The 23,159-nt window shown below is 22.7% G+C and overlaps 1 protein-coding gene across 1 annotated transcript in view; it reads right to left on the reverse strand.

Moving 5' to 3' along the window:
- Nucleotides 1–11,971, reverse strand: part of LOC145837208 (ubiquitin-conjugating enzyme E2 H-like) — a 29,057-nt gene extending 17,086 nt beyond the window's left edge. The window contains exons 1-4 of the mRNA XM_082944982.1: nucleotides 11,874–11,971; nucleotides 10,816–10,886; nucleotides 9,598–9,672; nucleotides 8,568–8,607 (exon numbers count right to left, since the gene is read on the reverse strand). Coding sequence (XP_082801108.1) covers nucleotides 8,568–8,607; nucleotides 9,598–9,672; nucleotides 10,816–10,886; nucleotides 11,874–11,926 — 239 coding nt within the window. The 5' untranslated portion in view covers nucleotides 11,927–11,971. The remainder of the gene's footprint in view (nucleotides 1–8,567; nucleotides 8,608–9,597; nucleotides 9,673–10,815; nucleotides 10,887–11,873) is intronic.
- Nucleotides 11,972–23,159: the final 11,188 nt, after the last annotated feature.

Below are 23,159 nucleotides of genomic sequence, written 5' to 3' on the forward strand. Positions count from 1 at the left end.
GGTCTTTTTTAACTTTGTCATTCTAGATTTATTTATTTTATAGCATAACAGCTCAAATATCATTATTCTTTTCACTTTTCTGCAACCACTACATAAGTATTTAGTTTATTAACATTTAATAACAGGACTGTCACAATCTCAGGCCACTTAGACTACTCAGTATTACTCACCCTAGTTTAAAAGTTGTAAAAGTCTCAGGCTAACTCAGCAGGTTTGCCATTCTACCTGGAAACATTAAACAATCTGGAAAAACTTGATGATTGAAAATTTAGGCAAAAAAGCTGGAATTTTTTAGAATTTCTAATATAACATCCTTTATTTTGATAAATAAATTGTACATATAATGGCACAGTTGAAATGTAGATTGAATTGTATTTTTAAAACTTTTATTTTTCTAGTTTCGTTAACATAGTTATTAAAATTTGCTCTACAATGTTCATTAGTTCAACATCAAGCAACTCACAGTGACACTAAATCTTTTAAATGCTGTATTTGTCCAGAAGGTAGATTTTTCAAAATTAGTTCTTTAACTTGGTTTTTTAGTAGAAAAAAAAGTAAACTATTTTTTTGTTTTTCTAAATAAGTGCGTACTTAAGGCGGGGTGCGTACCAAAAAAGTGCGTACTTAAGCGGTAGTCTACTGTACTTTTACTTTAATAAATATAACTTAGAATCAAGTTGCGTTTAGTCTAAGCCAGTGGCGTCGCGTGGTATTTTTTTTAGGTGGTGCAGAATTTAAAAAAATATCAATTATTTTAATAAAAATATGTTTTCACTGTCAAGTTTGAAAACAACTGAACTTTTGCTACACCTGAAGATAAGCTTTGCTTTTAAGGGCATAGGGGGGATGAAACAATTTCATCTTATTTTATGTAGTTTTTACTAAGCTACAAGATGCTTTTTACAGATTTTAAAAATTCAGTATATGTTTTAAGATATAGCCGGTCAAAGTCAAAGGCAACAAAAGGTTCATAATGGGAGGCACAAACTAAAACAGTGTTTAAAAAAATGTTTTACCCCCCCCCCCTTTATGCCCTTAACATCTACTTTAGAATTATTTTACTGAAATTACTTTATACAGTTTAATCTAACTACAAGTCATCTTTTATCAATATAAAAAATTCTTAAAATTTTTGAGATATGGTAATTCACAGTCAGAGGTACAAATGAATCCTTATTTTTATAATATAAACTCAAACAACAAATAAATCAAATCACTAAAATCATATCTTTTTTTTATAAGTTGGCCTCAAAATCTTTAGATGTTTCTTTTATAAAACAAAAAAAAAATTGCTAAATTAGATATTTAAAACACCAAGAAAAAAAAGTTATAACAAAAGTTTTTTTTGTATATATAAAAATGTATATTGATACTTAAAAATAGAAAACTTCTCTTCAACAAAAGTATAAAGTTTTAAAAAAATTAGGATGAAAAAGTTTGATTAAAAATTGTTTTAAAAATGATGGAGAATATAGGTTTTCAGTAAAATTGTATCTTTTGCTGTTTTGGTTTGCTCCTTGTATAATAAACCATTGTACTCTCTGGCTTTGATTGGTTGTAACTAAAAGTTTAATTGGAAATTTCAAGTTTATTAAAGAGTAACTATTAGCTTTCTGAAAAAGTTAAAATAAGAACAACATGTAAAAAAGTGCCTTTACACCCTCCCCCCTTACTCCTCACTAATTTGCACCTTTTTTTTTTACAAACATTAACATTCTTATTAACTTTTTTTCTAATTTTAATGTTTTTTGTTGGAGGTTTAAAATTTAATATTTTTTTAAGGGTATCTTTTCTTTATTTAATATTTATTTGTTTTTCATTTTGATGACAGTATTTTTCTCAGGAGCTCAACTTTTTTAAGTTTAGTTGTGAGGCTGTTGAACTTTTCAAGAATTTTAAAGATAATTTATAAATATGTAACCATTATAGAAGTAAAAGTTTGGTTAGTTAGTTTTCATGTGGCCATAGGGGTAAAACACTTATTTTTTTATTTTAAATAACCTTGTTATTTTCAGAGTAAAAATTAAAACTGCTTTAGTCAGCCTGAATATTTTTCTAATTTGGTCTGTTTTAATTTATCTTGGGTCATCTTGAGTTTTTAACATTTCTAAGTTATCCTGATTATGAGGCAAGGCAACCATGTTTCAACAATTTTATCTAAAATTTTTGCTTTGTTTATGAAAAAATTAACCCAAAAGTTATATAAAGTAGAGGTAGACTAAACTTTCCTAAAATGTTAAACTACTCTAAGTAATCAAAGTTTCTAAATTAAGGCTATTTACTTTATTTAAATATGTGATTGTTTCAATAATACTCTTTTTATTTAATATAAATCTAAAATATTTTTCTGTAAGAGTGAACTAGAAGTTTATAATAAACTTCTTAATTTTTTTTTTCAGAACTTGAATTTTATTATTTATTTTATTAACTTTATGATAACAATAATCAGTTATAGTTAAGTTTATGTATGCAGATTAAAATAAAAAATCAAATTTTTAAGACTTTGGTGATTTAGGGTTTTTATGTTTTTTTTTCAAAATATGCAATTTATGACAAATCATTTAATAAAAGTGATCTGTTAAATTTAAAAAATTATGTGGGTACACAAACTCAAGTTTAATCCTTTGCAGTAGCTTGCTTTGTTTTTATTTTATGTTTACAATAGCTTGTAGATGATACTTAAGCAAGTCCTGTTTTAGGGAATTTTTAACTTAGCTTACTTACCGCAAGATATTGATTTTGCGGTAATTCTTGAAGAAATTTTGCTTTTTTGAGTTCATTTGCGGCAGTCAGCTAAGAGTTTGCGGCAGTGAAGTGGGCAAAATGGTCGTTTTCAAAATTGAAGTTTTAAAAGAGATTTCGTTCAAAAAATTAACGATAACGTTATAGATACTTATTTTTTTTCTTAGAAAATTTCAAGGTGGTGCAGTTGCGGCAGTGCAACACCCCACGCGACGCCCCTGGTCTAAGCTATTCAAAAGTCTTAGTACAACAAATAACTGTAACCAGAATCTTAAGTGTTAATCAAACACTTGTTTAGTTTGTAAATAGTATGTTGACACTTTAACTAAAAAGACAGTTTAAACAAGTTTTAAACTAACGTTTTTTTTTTTTTAATAACAACAAGTTATTCAAAAGTGAAATCTAAAATCAAAAGTTAAAGATAAAAACTGAAAACTAGAAAAATATTCGGGAGTTTGACTAACTTCAATTTCAAAAGTTCTTACAATTTTTCGTAGATTAACATCAAGAGAATACAAAATTTAATGTAATTCACTTTATATCTTTTGTAATTTTAAGTTTTTAATAGTCTTTATCAATTATCTAAACAGTTTTGATTTCTGTATGGTATTTCTCTTTAAAACTTTTTTAAGACTAAAATATTTTATACATTTACATAACATAAACACTATAGAACACGTTTTGATATGAACTTTATAAGTTACTCTCCAATACTTTGATATTATAAATCACGTTAAAATATTTCGTCTATTTAAAATATTGTCACTTAACACATATTTTAAACTTTATAAATAATTTGTTTCAAATTTCAAGTTACCAAACCAATAAAAGTAGTTTAAAACAAGAAACCAAAATACTAATAATAAAGTAGAAATAAAACTTTTAAATCTTCACTTAAGAACTAAAATTCAGTTTTAGATATTAGTTAACTTAATTTCTACGTACTAAAGTTGGTCAAGCTTTAGTATATTTCAAGCTACTTTTATTTATAAATTGTAGTAATTAGTCTGTCATCTTAATAACTTTTAAATGTTACTTTCAATACAATTTTTTTGTATAATTGTAGCCTTTAGTTTATAATAAAGTGAAAAATCAACTGCTGTATATTAGTTTTTTTTAACTGATTTTCAGGGAGAAATATTATAAATACATAAACAAAAACTATTATTTCAGGACTAATCTGTTATTTACAGTTTCGAAACTTCATAGTAACTCAGATGGTAATAATTTTTAAAGGGCTAGTTAATCGTGACACATCGTAATAATATCCAACACAGGGATACCACTTATTTTTTTAAATTTTTTTTCCAGGTTTTCCAAATTTCTTCCAGGAATAAAAGTACACATTTTTGGGTCTACTTTTAGTTTAAGTTTAAGGTAAAAACTGCGTTAAAAGTATAAAAACATTGAAAAGATACTGTAAAGCTACTTTAAATATGTTTTTTAATAGAAAAAATGTTTGATGATGACAAAAAAATGTTTCTTATATGATAGATTTTAGAGTCAAATCAAAATTTTACTACTGAAAATGTGAAAATTGTTAAAATTCCAGGTTTTTCCAGAATTCCAGGTAAAGTGGCAACCCTGCCAACACCTGTTTAATTCAAATCGGTCGTGTAATATTTTTTTGTTTAAATCTAATATTTGTGTTTTTATTAATGAAGTCAATATTTTATAAATAAATATTAAACAATATATTCAAATTTTTACATACCTAACTGTTACTTTTAATTGAATAGAAGTAACAATTACTCACACATTGTTATTTTTTTATGTATATATAATTTACTTTTGTTAAAGCAGATCTTTTTTTAAACTCAAGTATTGAAATTAAAAGTACTATAAAATATAAGCTTTTTATAATTTAATTTACTTATTTTGTTTATATTATAAAGTAAACATGTTAAAAATGCACTTAAATAACATTTTTAGTACTTATAAATCAAAGATTCTTGTACAAACTAATATTTATCATGAGTTATTTTTAAACTTGGACATTTAAAACAGAACAAAATGATATATATTTCAAAATTTATCGATTTCAGTTTCATAACTTTTTAAGGCGTTAAGCAAAACTTCATTGATAAATATTTGATACAAAAATATATAATATATTGGATTATGAGCCAAAATAACACGTTTAATTTGATATTTAATTCTTTTAAACTACTTAAAACGTTAAAATTAATTTCTGTCATTCCTTCACGCGTTTTAAAGGTTGAATAAAACGTAAAAAGTTGAATTATTTCACGTTTAAAGAATATGCAAACATAAATAAACAAGTTAAACTTTAGAACAAATAAAATGTTTATGCACTTTGGATTGAAGTTATAAATGTAAGCTAAAAATAGTCACAAAACAATAAATTAAATTATGCAAAAATATTGTAAATTATACATCGTGATAAGTTTGAATTTAATTTTACATTAAAATAATAATAGTTTGAGTAAAAATTTACTGATGCAATTTACTTAAAAAAAAACTGTGTACAAGTTTATTTAATGAGTTTTAAAACGTAAGAAAAACTACACCCAAGGTTACTAAGCAGACAAAATATATGCAAATTAATTTTTTAACGTAAAATAATAAGTTCTAATATTTTTTAATGCCACATTTTAATAACTTGAGTCAAACTATTTACATACATCACTTTATACGCTTAAATTACGTACTTCAATAAAACGTGAAAAATTAATTGTTTATACAGTAAATAATTTTGCACTTTTTATAAAATTAAAACACCTAAAAATTAAGTTGTGATAAATAACTAGTTGCTTTAAAATTTGAGTGGTATTTCAAGGATAATTTATTCTTTGTAAACTTATTTTATTTTGACCTTGAAAAAATAAAGCTTAACAGCATATTTTACAATTTATAGTTTTTTATTTAAACTTACAATCGGTTTAATTAAAAAGAAAATATTATTTATTTATTTATATTTGAACTATGTACTTATATATTTTAGGGAAATAAAATATATCTCATTGATCTCATTGATTAACTGAGTAAGACATTGTTTTATGAAAAAATTCGTGAATTAATAAGTCTGCAAATTTTATTTCATTAAATATTATAAATTTTAGTTTTAAGTATATAGTTCTTATAAATATAAACTATTATTGTCAGTTAGTCACTTTTAAAAAATAAGTTACTAAGATTTTACAAAAGTTTAAAATAATTGTAACAAATGTTTTCAGTCTATAACTTAAAACAAATGTGGATTTAAGAATCAAAATCAACAACTACAACAACAAAAATTACCAAGTTAAAACGACATCAAAAATTATAGGAATCTTTTTTCTTTCCAGCTTTAAACAATTAAATTTTATAAAACATTCAAAAAATAAAAACATTTAAAAATTAAAAGAAGTTTTATAAGAATTTTAAAAACTTAAAATAAAATTGTAAACACAAGACTATTTTGTCTAGGTAAAACAACTAGTTTAATTTGTTAAGAAACATAAGCAGAATTTTATTTTCTTCAACAGTGTAACAAAAAATTTTATCATAGACAAAACGATTTTCTAAAGAAGAGTATAAATACAAGATTAAACTGATATCTTACTGTGTGCGTTATAACTTCCTATGTAGTCAAGTACATAATTATTTTTCGTTTAGTGTATTTATTAAATGATTGTAGTTTGTTAACCGCAATCAATTTTCATAACCTAAACTCAATTTTTAAATGTTTGAAAAGTTTAGAAAAGTGACAAATTTACAATACCATATATGAATATTTATAATTAAATATATACAGACTTATCAAAGTTCACTAAATATGTGAAAACATGAAACACTTTGTTCGTGTTCAAAACAAGAAAGTATTTAAAACGTGATAATATTTGAATAAGTCTCGTGTGTTAATACTTTGTATTTATATAAACGTAATTAACATCATAATAATATAATGAGGAGAAATTAAAGCATGTGATAGCGAAAACTACTTAATATTTGAATAAAACTACTTAAAATGTAATAACACTAATGATAATGATATTGTTATTTAAATAAAATATATTAAAGCTAACTTAAGGGTAAAAATAAATAATAAAACTCTTAGTAAAAGTTTTTTTCACAATTGTTTGAAAAGAAACAAAAATATTCTAAAATATTAAAAAGTATATTTGAAAAAACACATGTACACTTGCCTATACTAAATGTATTTTTTATTTTAATTCGTATGAAGGTGTATAGCAAATTATATAATACTTTATTATATTTTATTAAAAAAATATTACAATAAACATTCTTACAGAAACTTTTAAGTTTTATAATTCAACACATTTTAATTAATTTCAATATGTCAAGGCTTATAAATCATTTAAAACACCTTTGTAACAAAATTGTCAAAAAACAATCTTCAACATAAAAACATAATCATATTGTAATTTTATCAATGTATAAATATTCGAACGTTTTTTTATAAACGTTTCAATATTCACTGCTTTCCATCAGATATAAAAACAAAAAATGCTATCAAAAAATATTGTACAATAAATTTTTTAATAAACTGATATTCAACTAAAATTATGTTGTAAAACGTTACATACATATCTCAAAAGCTAATATTTAGCTAGAATTTCACACATGTTTATTATACAATGTTTGTCAATAGACTATATCGTATATTGCTGAAACAAGAATAAAATATATACATATAAAACTTTTTTGAAGTTTTCCATTAAATCTGATAAATTTCTTCCAACCAGCGCTATACCAATTTAAAATTATATGAAAAATCAAATAAATCAATCTAGGGTTTCCTATTTCTCAATATAAAAACATACTAAAACACAAGTACTTACAAGTATAACCAAAAGTGTATAGTGTTACCACAAAATTATACGCTATATTAAATAGCTAATTAAACCATAGACAACATCTACATGACCTGGGTTTCTTACTTTATTTATTGATAGACTTTTTCTACATGACTTAAATATTGCCATAGCAATGGAAACTAAAGGAAAAAAAAATTCAAACACAATTACCAATATATCAATAAAATTTAAGATTTCAATGCTTTTTAAATAGCCAGTTAAACCATATACAGTTTCCACATTTCTAGTTTTTTTATATACCTTTAATACACAACTGAAATTTTTCTATAAGTAAAAACAACTTTTTTCAAACTCTGTTGATTCAATAAAACTTAAATAGTTATTAAACCATAGACTTTTTTTACATGACCTGAGTTTTTCATTCAATCTATTGACGTAGTTATGTGGGTTGCTACAAATAAGATGACATTTAATTCTAATTTATGTTGAAATTTCATAACGTGATGCAACTAAATTTAAAATATGATACAAGAAAACTATATGTAACATTATAAACTGTATACAAAGTTACTTATTCTGTTTTAATTTGATAGTCTATATGTTAGTGATACTAAATGATAATAATTATAATTTTCTTTTTGCAAATTAATAGTCCACATTAAATTGAAATCCAAATAAAAAGTTGTTTGCCTTTTTGTTGTATAAATACCAAAATTACAAAGCAAATAAATCATAAAACAAACAATTATTGACTAGAAATTTTGCTTCTATTTTTAGTGCATTTCTTTAAAATAGTACAATCATTGAAATGCCTAAAAAATAAACAGAATTTTTGAGTTTTTCTGAAATAACCAAACATATACAAAAGTTGAACAAAGATTTGATTAGGAAATATTGATCTTTTAAACAACTTTACATAGATTTTTCTTTTTACTTCATGAAAAAGCCTTTAAAATAACTGCATCGAACAGTATAAGAAAACAAAAAAAAGTTTAACAAGTAGAAAATTTTACATTTTTATCATAAAAAATTAAACAAACTTACCCCTCATCAATATTTGGATGGTATATTTTGTTCATGAATCCTGCAAAAACATAAAACAAAAAATTATATAAAAGTAAAGTATAATTGTATTTTTAATACAACTTCATGTATGTGAAATTTTTTAATATTTTAAACTTTTATGTTAAATTAAGGCTGTACAACAGATGTAAATCTTAATAAATTTTAGACAAACATTTACCACAATTGTCAAAAAACAACTACTTGTTAACTAAGTAATGTTAATACAATTTTTAGTAATTCCAGAATTTAAAAAAAAATATTAGAGATTTCAAATCTACCAAATTTATAGTCAGGAATAGGAACAAATTTATAAAATAAAAACAGATAGAGTTCTTTAATGAGACTGGAATTTAACTTATTACCAATAAAACTTATTATGTTTAGAAGCAAAATTCCTTAATAGAGAGCATTTATAAACTTTTGCCATTGGGTCTACTTTTTTTGCAATTATCTCAAGTTGGATCTCAGATATCAGACACTGTTTATTGCTTAACAAAACTCAAACTAGATTTTGAAACATTAAGGATAAAAATAAATGAGTTGAATAGGTACATAACCGAAGGTTCTAACAAAAATGACAAAAATGCTAAGTAACTGAAAGTCTAAATTTTCATTCATTTTGTAACCAATCCAATAATTTCAAAAATTTACAGAAGTCATTTACTTAAGTAATACTAATGCAAATTGTTCAATCTAAGAAAATGTTGAAAACCTACTATTTCTACAACTTTTAATATTCACAAACTTTATTTAATTTTCAAAAAATTCTAAACTTCAAACTTTACTTGGAGGTAAAAACTTTTAATAGCCCTACTAATTGGGACCAATTTGTAAATTATACCAAGTGAATTCCTTTGACTTCAATAATAAACAACTCTCATTTTAAAAAACAGATTAAGTGATAGTAATTTTAATAAGTAAATAACACAAGTCATTTAAATAATATACATACCAATAGATTGTAACTTAAATAAACATCTTGTATTATTTTTATCATTATTAAACAAACCAATAGATGGTGATTTGAATGGATACCTATCTGGCAATTCAACACGAACATTCCAAACTCCCCCTTCATAAGGTGCTAGAAAAATATACTTTAAAACATAAATAAACATTTGCAAACTTAAATAGACTCTGATTGATGGTGCAACAAAAAAAATTACTTATTAATCAAATTTTAGACTCCTTTATTATAGATTAGAGTTTTCAAACTCATTTGAAATTTACTTGTAAACTTTATTTAAGCAAATTTTTATCAAACTTTATGTGCTGTGTCTTTGTTTTGTTTTGAATATATTCTTGAAGTAATATAATAAAATTTGTTTTTACGTTCTCCTTATTTTATTTTTAAAAAACATTACTGTAGAATATTATTCAAATAAAAGTATTTGTTTCGTTTATATGCTTTTTCAAATTTAATATTGTAGGTTAGTTTATATATACTAGTGATTGTCAAGACTTCAACTTAAATTTTATTTTTAAATGTATATGTAAATCATGAAAAGCAATTCCAACAAACGAAATATCTTTTTAGGAAATTTACATAATTAAAAAATTTGAAGTATTTTATAAACTAAAACTAATGATGTTACTCTGTATTAAGGCCAGATGGGAGGTTTAAACATTATTTTATATCTTTTTATTATTTTGTAGAGTTTAACTAAGCTATAAGTTGCTTTTTACAGGCTTTAAATATCTAAAATAATATTTAAGATATAGCTGGTTAAAGTCGGAGAGTAAAATAGGTTCCTTATGGTAGGAGAAAACTAAAACATTTAACAAATAAAAATAAGTAAAAATTTCTTACTACATTTTTTGACACATACTTTAAACGTTTAGAAAATGTTTGTTGCAATATTTAGAATAAGAAAATAAAAATTTCACGACCAAAAAAATCAAAGATTCTTTTAAATACTGCAATAAACATATCCTGAAAATTTGAAGTATTATTATCAAGATATTTAGGAGGAGATAGACTTTTAGTGATGTTTGCTTTTTACTATTGTACATTTATTTATATTGTAGTTTTTCCTCCAATAAGGATCCTATTGCACACTCCGACTTTAACCCTTGTAAATAGCAAAATATATTTTAGTTAAAGCCCTGAAAACTAAAATCAAGCTGTAAAAAAAGTTATTTAAGCCCTCCTTAATTTATGGCTCAAATTCAATTTTAACATAGGTTACAAAAATTTCATTAAATATTAAATTTAATTAAAACTCACAATCTTTTGGTCCTTCAAACTTAACAACAAATTCACTTAAACTTTTGTAAGTCACCTCATAATGCTGAGATCTGTAAAAATATTAATTAAAACAATTTAGTTATTTATGAGTCATGAAGAACCATTTTGTCATAAATTATCATATTGTACTTGTTGTGACATTCAAACTATATTAAATTTTTTTTTGAAATATGCTTTCTACAGCTAGACTCTTTTGTAAATAGAATTGAAATTATTATCAATATAAAAAGATTAAGGGTTAAGAAAATTATAATATTTATTTATCTAAAATTTAATGTTATATAGCATATTTAATCCTTACAGCTCAACTAAGTATATGTTTTATACTAAAAACTTTAACATTAAAAATGAGTAAATTTTATTTATTTTTTCAAATTTATAATTTGCTGTTAGACTTTGCTAAAATTTAAATCAAAAAAAATTTTGGAACAGTATGCAATAAATGACTAAAATCTTATTGCAATTTTTTTAAAGCTCTTTATTTATTCATCAAATAAAACAGGCTATTTTAATATATAACTAAATTACATTTTATTTCAGTTCTTGCAGTTTTATTTGATTATTGATTATTCAATTTAAAAATAAATTGATGAATACATACATCTCTATTTTAATGATTAATTTTAAAATAAACTCATAGCTTAAATTCATACAAAATTGATGATTGATTTTTTATCAAATGTTTGTTTCAATTTTGACTATTTTATGGTTCTAAACTAGTTCAAATTTATCCTAGTTTTAATATTGATCATACTTTTTGTAGTAAAACAAAAGCTTAAAATATATATAAATTTTATTATTTACTTTTCCATTTGAAAAATTTACTATTTGAATATAAATCTTTTTTAACATTAAATAACATAGTTCCAAAATAAATTTACAATTTAGATTGGTATAATGATTTTATTATAATTACATATTTATAAAACTAGTAAGAGTTTAAGTTGTTATAATTTGCATTATGGATTACTAATATTTAAAATAAAGTCACAACTTGCATATAACACTTTGTTTTATTTTATTAGAACTAAACTCACAATTTGCATATATCTTTATTCTGTCTAGTTTTTCCAACTCTTGGAGAAGACATCTTTGCTTTTTTGTAAATACTTAATTAAAATTTATTTGACTAGCTAAAAATTTTAATTTATAATCATATTTACTAGTATAAAAACTTTTGTACATTAATCAGAAATCTTTATAGAAAATCTTGTGTTTATAACGTACTTTTATATGCTTAGTAAAATATCCCTAATCTACACAATCAAAATTTTCGACTATCAAAAACTAAAATGTCAAACTTAAAATGACAACAATTTTCTTAAAAGCTGTTTTATGATGCAACAAAGCATAAACTCAATATAATAAAGAGAAAGTTCTTTTGTTCACTGAAACATTAGCTAATTAAATCATTTGTCACTTAATCTCATCTTTGTGCTTAATAATAGCTGATGCAATGAAATTTCATTTTGCTCTGAATGACTTTGAATAACTCAGTTTATTCTCTTCAAATTGTATTATTGTTGAGCTTACTTAAGAAATTGGCTCTACACTGTGGTTTGTTGGTTAATTGATAAACTTATACTTGTTAAGAGAATCACTAGTTGACACATACACAAAAAATCTTATTTTAAATATTTAAATTACATATATTTTTTTTTATACTTATATCAGAACCAATGTTAATATACTAATAATATAATTTATATAACAAACAAAACTATTCTAAATTTATAAACTACATTTTAGTTTAAATTAGTTTGAAAATTATTCTAAAATAGACTAATATTTCAAAAATTGATGTAACTTATACCGAACTAGTTTATAACTAAATCTTATTACCTAAACAAGCTATAAAATTAAATTTCACTAAATAAAATTATAGCATAATATTTATGCCTTAAGAATATTATTTACATAATAATAGCACTCATTGACAAAATTTATAGAAATTAATTATGTATACACAAATATTATAGTTGTCTAATGTCTAATTAAGTCCAGTTCCTTATATTAAAATGAAACATAACTGTCATTATAACTTTATTTTACTTTTAAAATAACACAAAAGAAACACTTATAACACTTATATGTAGGTACTAACATTAATACATAGGTGCTATTATGCATATGAAAGTGTTTTTGTATGAAAACTTATAAATAAAATAAAATGTATATTTCTTATATGATGGTAAAAACTAGTACTCATAAGATTTAAGCTATTCATAAATAATATAACAAAAGGTGTTATATTAACAATTACGCAAAGATTAAAAATTTAAATTGAAAGAACTATTTTAAAAATTTGACACAAAGCATAGACTTTATTGTGTTTAAACAAAACTGCCAAAACAAATGAATCATTACATTATAAAACTAAAAAAACATTTAACAACAACTTAATATTAAAACATTTATAACACTTACTTCCTACTTAAAACTTTAAGAAAATATTTGATTCAGACTTTACGTATTAGTTAGGTTTGTTTGATTAAAACATAATTTTTTTTATTAAATTGTAAATTAGAAAACAAATCGAGATAGTTCTTGGAACTTATTCGCTATAAATAAACTTGAGATTTAATTTGTAAAATATGCAAAATAAGTAAAGTGTTTACTTTTACAAAGTAAATGAACTTTTATACCCAGAAAACAAAAGTCAAATTTATAACATAAATATAAAACTAAAACTACAAATTATTTAGTGAATTATATCAACTATAACTCATTATGAAGATAGTGTGATTTGAGAATACAAAATATTATTAATGATACTTTTCAGTACACTTTGTTGTCTATTAGTGGTGCCTTTACAAGCACAACATTTTTAGCACATGAGAAGTACTTTAGACCTTTAAAAGCAAAAAGTGACAAAAACTATATTAATACATCTAAAACATTTTTAAATAAAAACCACTGTCTCAGTCTGACTTCATTACATCAGTGGCTTTTTGTTCCTAACCATTTTTTATTTTATTTAATTTAATTATAGTAATAATATGTATGATCATAGTGTTATCATTAATTTAAAACTACAACTAACTCAAAATTTTCTTAAATTTAATCAATTAGAAGGTAATTTTACAAATTAATTGTTGTTTTACAGATATATACTAACTACCATTTAAACCATAATAATTAAACTTACTTAATATTATTTTAATTATTTATTATTAATTATTTATATTTATTATATATATTTATTATTAATTATATATTAAATATTATTTTAATGGTTTTTGGGCCTTTTATACCAAAAACAGTTTCTTAATTTTAATATTAATGATAATATTTATAATTTTTAAACTAAAAATATAACTCACCATAACAGTCAGAACACAACAAATTTTGATGTGTTATTTATATAAATATTTATTTCTTTGTCACGTGGTAATTGCAATGTTTATTTACGAATTTGCAAACACAATATGCATAAGCATTTGAGTTCATTATAAGTAGGGTGAATTTATAACTTGTAAAAACTTTTATTAAATCTAGAAAGATTTGTAAACAAACATACTGATAACTAATGTATTCTACTATTTTAGGCATTTTAAAACTACTCACACATGTTAAGAATATTTAACTTATTCCTTGGTAACAAACAGTTAAATCACAAACATATAATTAGTGAAAGAAAACTTTTTGAGGTTGAGAATACTTTTTTTAAAACTACTCAAAATGTTTAATAAGTTGTGAGTTTTTTATATAAAATATTGCTTAAAAGTAAAACAATAATCATTCTTAAGTATCACTTCCAAACAGAAACTAAAGAAAACAACTTTTAAACAATAGTAAGTAAAATATTGATACCTCTACTCTTATCTATAACCTAATATAAACTATAAAATATATTTTAATCCCAAAGGAGTACATTGCAAAATGAACACAGCACACATGGTATCAATTTACTAAAAAAATATTTAAAATGTTACACACAAGCAAGTAAAATACTTTACTTTCAAAATTAAAGAATTTACAAGCAGAACTATTATTTTGATGATAGTTAAAGACAAATTAAAATTCTTTAATTTTTTATAACTAAAACTTACCAGTTAGTAAATTTATGCATTTATTCATAAGTAAATATTACTAGGTATACTTTTTATTTTTAGCTATATACTTTGTAGTGCATTTAATGAATTTATAAAGTAAAACAAAACTGTTCATACACTTATAATAAATTGAACTTTAATTGAAACAGCCACAAAGTAAGAAAATATGTAAAAAGATAGTCCAATTTAAAATTATTACAAGTTATTCAATCTAAAGATATGAGTCAAAATAAAGAAAACCTTTGCTACAATTGTAGGTTGATGTGAATTTAATTAAAAAACTTTCATTTGAAACTTGAACATAGGGCTGCCACTCTTTGAATCAAAAAAACTAGTTAGAGATAATGTAAAAATAATTTGAAAGAATAAATCAAAAGCTGAGAATATAAAAATATCATAAGAATAATGCAATGACTAAATACCAAACAGGAAAGAGACGTTGTAAAAAAATAAATTTCAAAGTACTAAATGTTGAAAATAATTTATTAAAAATAAAAGTTTATTCTAAAACAATTTTTTTCTAATTCTGAGAGTTAGCTTTAAACCACAACTAGCCTTAAGTTAAACCACAAAAAAGAAGTTTAAGTCTGAAACAAACTGAGTTTATACTACACCACCTAAAACTTTGAACCAGACAAAGTGGCTTGAGGAACCTAAAAGTGTTGTAACCCCTTTTAAAGCTTCAAGTACTGAAAGAGCTTAATTTAAGGCCATAGGGGGGGTCCGACTTTTTTTTTTACAAAAAATAACTTTGGATTTTATATGAAAGCTTTAAATACAAACTACAAGCCTGTTTTTATAGAATTCAAAAATATAATTTAACTTTTGAGATATTTTATTTTTTGTAAAAAGTTTCCGATACAAACGTATGGATTGCAAATTTTTCGAGGTCAATTTTCTCGGAAATTTAAAAATTCACTAAAAACCTATCTTCTCCTTCATTTTTTGACCTAGAGACTTCAAATTTTCAGGAAATGTTCCTTTTAATATTTTGAAGAATCTGAATATTGGAATTTTTGAAATTTTGAAAAATAAAAATTTTATTCACAAAAAACTAAAAAAAAGGGTAGTTTTTTGACAATAATTTTTTTTTTTACTCAAAATTAAAAAAATTCCTACAATAGATCTCTTTATAGTTTAATGATACACATTCTGTAAAAATTTGAGAAAGATTACTCAAAAAATGAAGGAGGAGATAGATTTTTAGTGAAATAGTCTTTTTTCGCATTTTTAGTTTTCGCCTTCCATTAGGAACCTATTGAACGCCCTTTCTTTGATCGCTTATATCTCAAAAGTTACTTTGAGTTTTTTTAAGCGGTTAAAAGTGTCTGATAGCTCAGATTAAATTCTACAAAATAAGATCAAGTTGTAAAAAACAAAGTGGACCCCCCTATGGCCTTAAGAGTTAAATTAAAACTTTTTAAGTTCCAAACTAAATAAAATCAACAAATCATTAAACCCTAGTTTAAAATTGTGTCTGAGTTGATCAGATCATAAGTTTAGCAAGTTTTATTAAATTCTAAAGTGGTCAAATAAATACAACAGATCAGAGAGTTAAATTTGTCACAATTTGAACATGTTAACTACTTTGGTATTGACAGGTGGACACATAACTAAAAGTGAAAATTTATTTGAGATTACTTTATTTATATGATGACAATAGAAAAATATCATTTGAAAAATTTTAATGTGTAGTATTAGTGATAAAGCATCATATGGAAAATGTACAAACAAATGAACTTGTGGATAAAATTATAAAACAATACATACAACAACATTAAAACTTTGTAAAGTTATTGGAGCTTCTTGCATAATTTTTTAAATAAGTTGTCATATATGTAATCAAGACTATTAAAAGGTTTTGTATAAAATGAGAAACTATCAAAATCAATAAGTCTCTAAAATGTTGATTGATTACCAACTTTGAATTGTCCTCTTTTCAGGATGAAGTATAATTGACAAATTTTGAATATTTTTGTCTTTTGGTGTGACATCATAGTTACTGAACAAAACAACTTGAATTATATTTAAACTACAGGACATTTTAGAGACATATAATAGTTTTTAAATAAATAGTAAGAGTAACAGTTAATATTTTAAATAATCTTTAATATAGTCACAAAAAAACCTTTTACTACATAACTAGTATAAGAAATTTTAAATTAATATTAAGTTGCTTTTTGAGTTTTCTAATACTTAAAACTGAAATTTAATTACATTCTATTTCATTCAAGAAACCTGTTAGACTTGTTACATCATCTTAGTTTTCATTAATTAAAATAAAAAAAATTAAAAACTATTTTTTTACAATTTAAAAGTTCAAAGAAATTCAAGAACAATACTTAATGAGCAAAATTATTCATTATATGTTAAGGTTTAGTGATTTGACAAAGTAATTAAAAAACTTTTAAATAAGTAATTTATTATTTTGAAATTAAAAACTAATAGTAAATATGGATAACACAAATAACATTTTAATCGGACTAAATTAAAATTCAAAAAACTTTCTTTTTTTATCATAATTCAAACTTTAAAACTTATAAGTGTGTTTCACAGTTTTTTTTTTAACTTACAACTAAACATCACATAACTTAAATTAGACATAAATGTATTCAAAAGATTTTTTTTAAATGTGATCCTGAGAGTCAAAAGAGTCAAATAAGGGTCAAAAGAGTTGAGATATGTGAATATTATTTAATATATTTGTTTACAAGATGTTGAAAATGTAACCTTCAATTGAGAGAACTTCATAAGTATGAAAAAAATCTCAAACTATTTGTTTTGCTCTCATTCTTAACAACGAGGTGATTTCTAGCACAGCAAGTGGATAGATTTACTTTAGTATTGTGCGAATTTCAGAAGGGCGTGAAAAATTAAATAAAACGAAGTATATAGTATATACTAAACTATATAGCATATATCTAAATAATTTTTTGTTATTCCTTAAAGTGATTTTATTTACTCAAGTAGGCATAAAAGTTATAGTTAAGAGTTACAACAAGTACAGATTACAATATTGTTTATTGAGTGTTTATATTTCATGTCTAAAACTTTTTTCTTTGGTGAAAAAACACATTACGTTTTTATATAATTGAGAATTGTTGATGTTGTTTGTTGACAATTCAAAATCTAAACAACATTTAAAAACTTATAAATACTTCTCTATACCATTAATGTTACAAAATTATTAAAATATAATTTCTAACAATTTCTATTTTATTGTTGTTTTTTTGTTTAGCTCTTTTTAATAATTACATGAATACTTAAATAAAGTCAAAAAACTTTAAGTTTTGTCTAGATTCTAAAATTAAACATGTGGTTAAAACTAATTTAATAAAATATCAATTTAGTTAAAGATTTGTATTAAAAAGTGTAAAATAATCAATTAGCGGTGAAACTAAGTAACTGTCTGAACTTGTAATAAATATTTTTTCTATAAAATTTTTTTGTTAAATCTGCTTTAGTTAGATATGAAATCATTAGTTTACTCAAGATTTTAGCACTTTTTTAAGCAAAATGATACCAAAAAATAACAAATTAACTTTATTTGGTTTTAAACTTTGATTCGAAAATATCGCAATACACAACACTTCATAAACATAACTTTTGATACAAAATGTTTTTCTTTATATATTTTTCATAAGTTTATCTATTTTAATTAATTTTTCCATAGCTTTTCATTATAACACTTTTTTTATCATTACAGAATTGCAGTTTGACAATTCAGCGGTTAAACTTATTAAATGTCTGAATTTGAAATAAGACTATTTCAAAATATCAGGAAACAATATTAAAACATAAGAAATATTCAAATTTATAAGCAAAAGCAAAGGAAATAATTAAGAGTTTTAAACTGTTTAAAACACATTTATTAGTAAAATAATAAAAAGTTTTAAGTCTATAACGAACCAAAAGTATACAAATAGTCTATATCAAAAAACAAACATTTAATTAATTAAAGTTGAAACAACTTTATAAAATTAATATTTCTCTTATTGATAACAAAAATTAAAGCGTTTACACTAATTTGCCAAAATTTTGATTTAAGGTTTAAAATATCGACTCGTTAAAATCAACTAATTATTTGTTAAGTACATAAAACGATAGATCTAAGCTTACTAAATACAAAAGTATTGTTTCATGTACGAAAATAAAAAGGATATTAAATTGGTCTATATTTAGAAAAAAAAAAAAAATATTTATCCTAATATTTAGTACTTTTGTTTTTTAAAGCTTTTTTGTCAATTTGCTCAAGTTTTTTTAGTCTATTTATTTTTTACTAAAGTTAAAATAAAAGTTTACAAAAGTCATAAAAGATTAAAACAAAAACTTATAATATGTATTACGTTTTTTCTAAGCTCCTATACCTACACTTCTGAATTTAAGAAAGTTTAAAAAAACTTTTTTGTTACCAGCAACTTACGAGTAGTGTTGTTTTTTACAAAAGGTTGTTTTTATTTAAGATAAGTGTTTACTACTAAAATGTAAACAGTTTTTGTTTTGCAAACAAAAGTATTTATGCCACATATTAGTAAAAGTTTCATACAATATTTTAATTCTGACTATACATTATATAAATAGTTTTATTTGAAGATCATATTTCAGTTATTAGTTTAAAATGCTATGTTTAAAGTAAAATATGTGTATATTTCTATTTAGTATAAATAATAGTTAAGTATCTATCTAACAGTAATACTATAAAAAAAATTTTTTTAAGTTTAATTGTTGTTTAAAAGTAGTTTCTTAAAACTTACAAAAATAAATATCTACGAATTTTAAAAAAGTTTAATTTTAACTCCTCTTCTTTTATTTAAATTTGTTTATGCTATAAAGATATTTTTTCTTCTTGTTTATAAATATTTTTTTATTTTATTACTAGAATTTTTTAATAATTTTTTTGTAACAAGCTAAATTTTAAAACGGTTCTCGAATAAAACGTAGTGCAACGAAATCATAAATTTAAAAAAACTTATAAGTAACAGTTTCAGTTTCTTAAGTTTATATTTCAGGTTTTATGATAGACACAAAAGAACAATTTAACTATTTCATCTAATTTTACTAAAAATATGTTGTAAATATATTTTTTACTTTAATAGTTTATACTAATGAATTAACATTTACGTTCTATTAACAGAAAAAAAAGTCTAAAAACCTAGACTTTCGAGTTTATACCTTATGTTTTTTTTTTTTTTCCATGTGAATTAATACTTTGATTTGTTTATTTAAGCTAAATCACAATAGAAAATCTTGTGATAGCATTTAATTACTTTTAGTTAATTAACTTCCTAAATTAACTTCAAATGGATAAATACGAAATAATATAATGTTTTTTTGTGTTAATACTTAAATAAAAAATTCAAGTTTTATGCCGTATAAAGTACTAGCTTTTTTAATTGATACTGTTTATAATGTTGTGATAAACAACTTTTACATTTTTCAAGTTTTACACTAAAATGTTTTGGGAAAGTTTTGCATTTTAAATGTATTTTGAGTATACTTGCTTGGAAAACAAGTTCTACCTGTCACCTTTTCCTTCAAAAAAAATTAGCAGAAATTTTAAAAGCTCGTGATTTCGCCGTAAACAAGTTTTTAGTTTTATCTGATGTTTTTAAAGGCCAAAAAACTTGTTATTACATTAAATTTGTTTTTAATGGCACCTGATCACATAAGTAGTTGCTTTTATTTTCAAAATGTTTGAATGTTCATAAACAATTATAAGTAACTATAACTATTTTCTTATCCAATAGTACAATGTTTTTAATTATATAAAACAAACTATTTTTAAATATATAACACAAATTACACACAAATATAACATAAATGATAAAAAGATTACACAGATTTTTTTTTAAGAATAACTTATTTAGTTTGTTTTCTTATATAAACTTTTGTTATAGAATTTAAAGAATAAACTTCCAAAACTTTCAAACTTTAAATCGCCAGATAAATAAATAAATCTGTTTTAGCTACGATTTTTTATATTTTAGGAATAAAGTTCATAAATATGAAATATAAATCAAGACTTTTATAGTTTGTTCTCCGAATTTGTAAAATTTAAAGAATGAAGCTTTTTAAAACCGCTTAGTTAAATTAAAAACAAAGCATACGTATTTAAAAGAAAATTAAGAGCTTATAAACTTTAAATTAGTTGTTTTTATGTTTTTCGAAAAGTACAGCAATTCAAAACATACTAAAATCTCAAATATTATTTAAAATTAATATAAACTTAAAGCTTGTACTGACAAAACAGATTAGTCATATTATGACGTATAATTTCTGACGTAAAACTAGTTGTGACGTATTAGCCATCTTACGTCATAGAGCTTGTGACTTATAAAACTTTCACGTCGTTGAGGGACAAGAATTGAGTAAATTTAAATGTCAGTGTAAGTTTATTGATATCTTCATAGTTTTACATTTTTAATTTTGCATACCAAATGAAAATTAACAATATGTAAGCCATTCTTAACTAAAAATCGTTGTAAATTTTGATTAAAATCCAAACCTAGTTTACAAACTTAAACTTCAGAGTTTTAATTTAGTCTTTTTTTTGATAAGTTGGAAAAAAAGAATGAATAAAGGAGATAAAACAATAAAAATTAAACTGATTTTTTTATAAAAACAAAGTGCATTAAAAAAACAATATGTTTTTTTGACAGTTTTCATTAAATGCTTAAAACTGTTTGTAGTATATTCAATGGCAGTAAAACTGTAATACAATGTTTTCTTATTACTTTGTGAAATACCGGTTGTTAACTAGTTTGGTTTTTTTGTTTAGTTTGTAAAAAACTGTTTTACAAAAATAGATATATTAGGTATATATACAATATACTTTTTTAATGCCATATTAGTTACTTTACGTAAAACACAACTATGACATTATGTATTAATGCAGTACAGTATAATGCTAAATTTTTTTCTACAATTTTATGCTATATAATTTTTAATTTAAGGTTTAAACTATATAATATACATTTGTAACAATTTATAAAACATTAGCAAACTTATGCAATTTTTGCACTTATTTTTTGCAGTTTGCTGCAATGAATAATTAGTGACGTCATTATTCAAACGATCTCGGTTGTAAGCCGATGAGATTTTTTTCTATTAAACAACTGGTATTGTCATTTAACTTTTAATTCACTTGAAATTTTCACCTGTTCAAGTTTTTGCATAAGTATTAAAAATGAATTTTATGAAAATACAAACCGTATCTTAAAGCTAAACATTCCAATTTATCTTCCAAAGCAGTCATTCGAATAATTGATAAACCTTTAAGCACTTTAGATTAAGCTTGTTCTAGTTGATAAACTTATCGAGTTTAGAACCAAGTTTTGTTGTGAACATACTAAAAACTTTTTCTTATCTCATAGACATTTCTAATGACTCTTACACGTAGTGAAAATATGCAAAACGGGATTAACAACTACTTTTGTACAACTTCAACTTTTAATTAAAATTATACAAACTTCTTAAGTTATTTTATAGATTTGATTTTTTTTTTGTTATAGTTTGTATTAAAGGTAAAATTTTAGCCTTATTTCAAAAGACTACAATAAAATGTAAATTATCATTCACAAGTCTTAAAGTATCAAAATTATTTTCATTAAGATAAAGTTTAATACTTTTAATGATTTATTTATTTTTAAAATATCAAAAAATGTTTTAAATAGTTTGTTTTGTAACCCATAATCATGTTTATTTCCAACATTGTAATAACTATAAAGTTGTTAAATTTTCTTATAATGTTAATTATAAATCACAACTTTATAAAATAGGGAACCGTAATAACTATGCATCTAAATCGATTAAATGATGAAAAAACAACTTAAACAATTTTTTGTAAAGTTAAAAACAAATTTCTCTACGAATACATCTTGTATACAATGGTATATGTTGTTACAATCTAACTTTGTAGAAGTAAAAAACATATATGAGTCTTCAAACATAACATTTTGAATTCTTTTCATTCAATAGATCCTACTTGGCAATTAAAAAATTCCTCTAAAATACTAAGTAACAATAAAACAAAAAGTTTAATTTACAAAAGCATTAAAATATAATAATATTCCCATGTTTAAATTTAAACGTTATCGTTTAAGTAAACAAAACAAAATAGCTGCAAAATAAAATTATTCAAAATTTTCATTCAAAAAACTTTAGTTAAATTTGATATTTTGAGTTAATAATTTCTTAAATATTTTAAGCTCAGTCGTACTAAATATTTAGTTATAAATGGAACCTTTTTTTTTTAAACAAAGTATAAAT

The sequence above is a fragment of the Thalia democratica genome, chromosome 5 (assembly GCF_965202585.1).
Source record: "Thalia democratica chromosome 5, ktThaDemo2.hap1.1, whole genome shotgun sequence".
NCBI lineage: Eukaryota > Metazoa > Chordata > Thaliacea > Salpida > Salpidae > Thalia > Thalia democratica.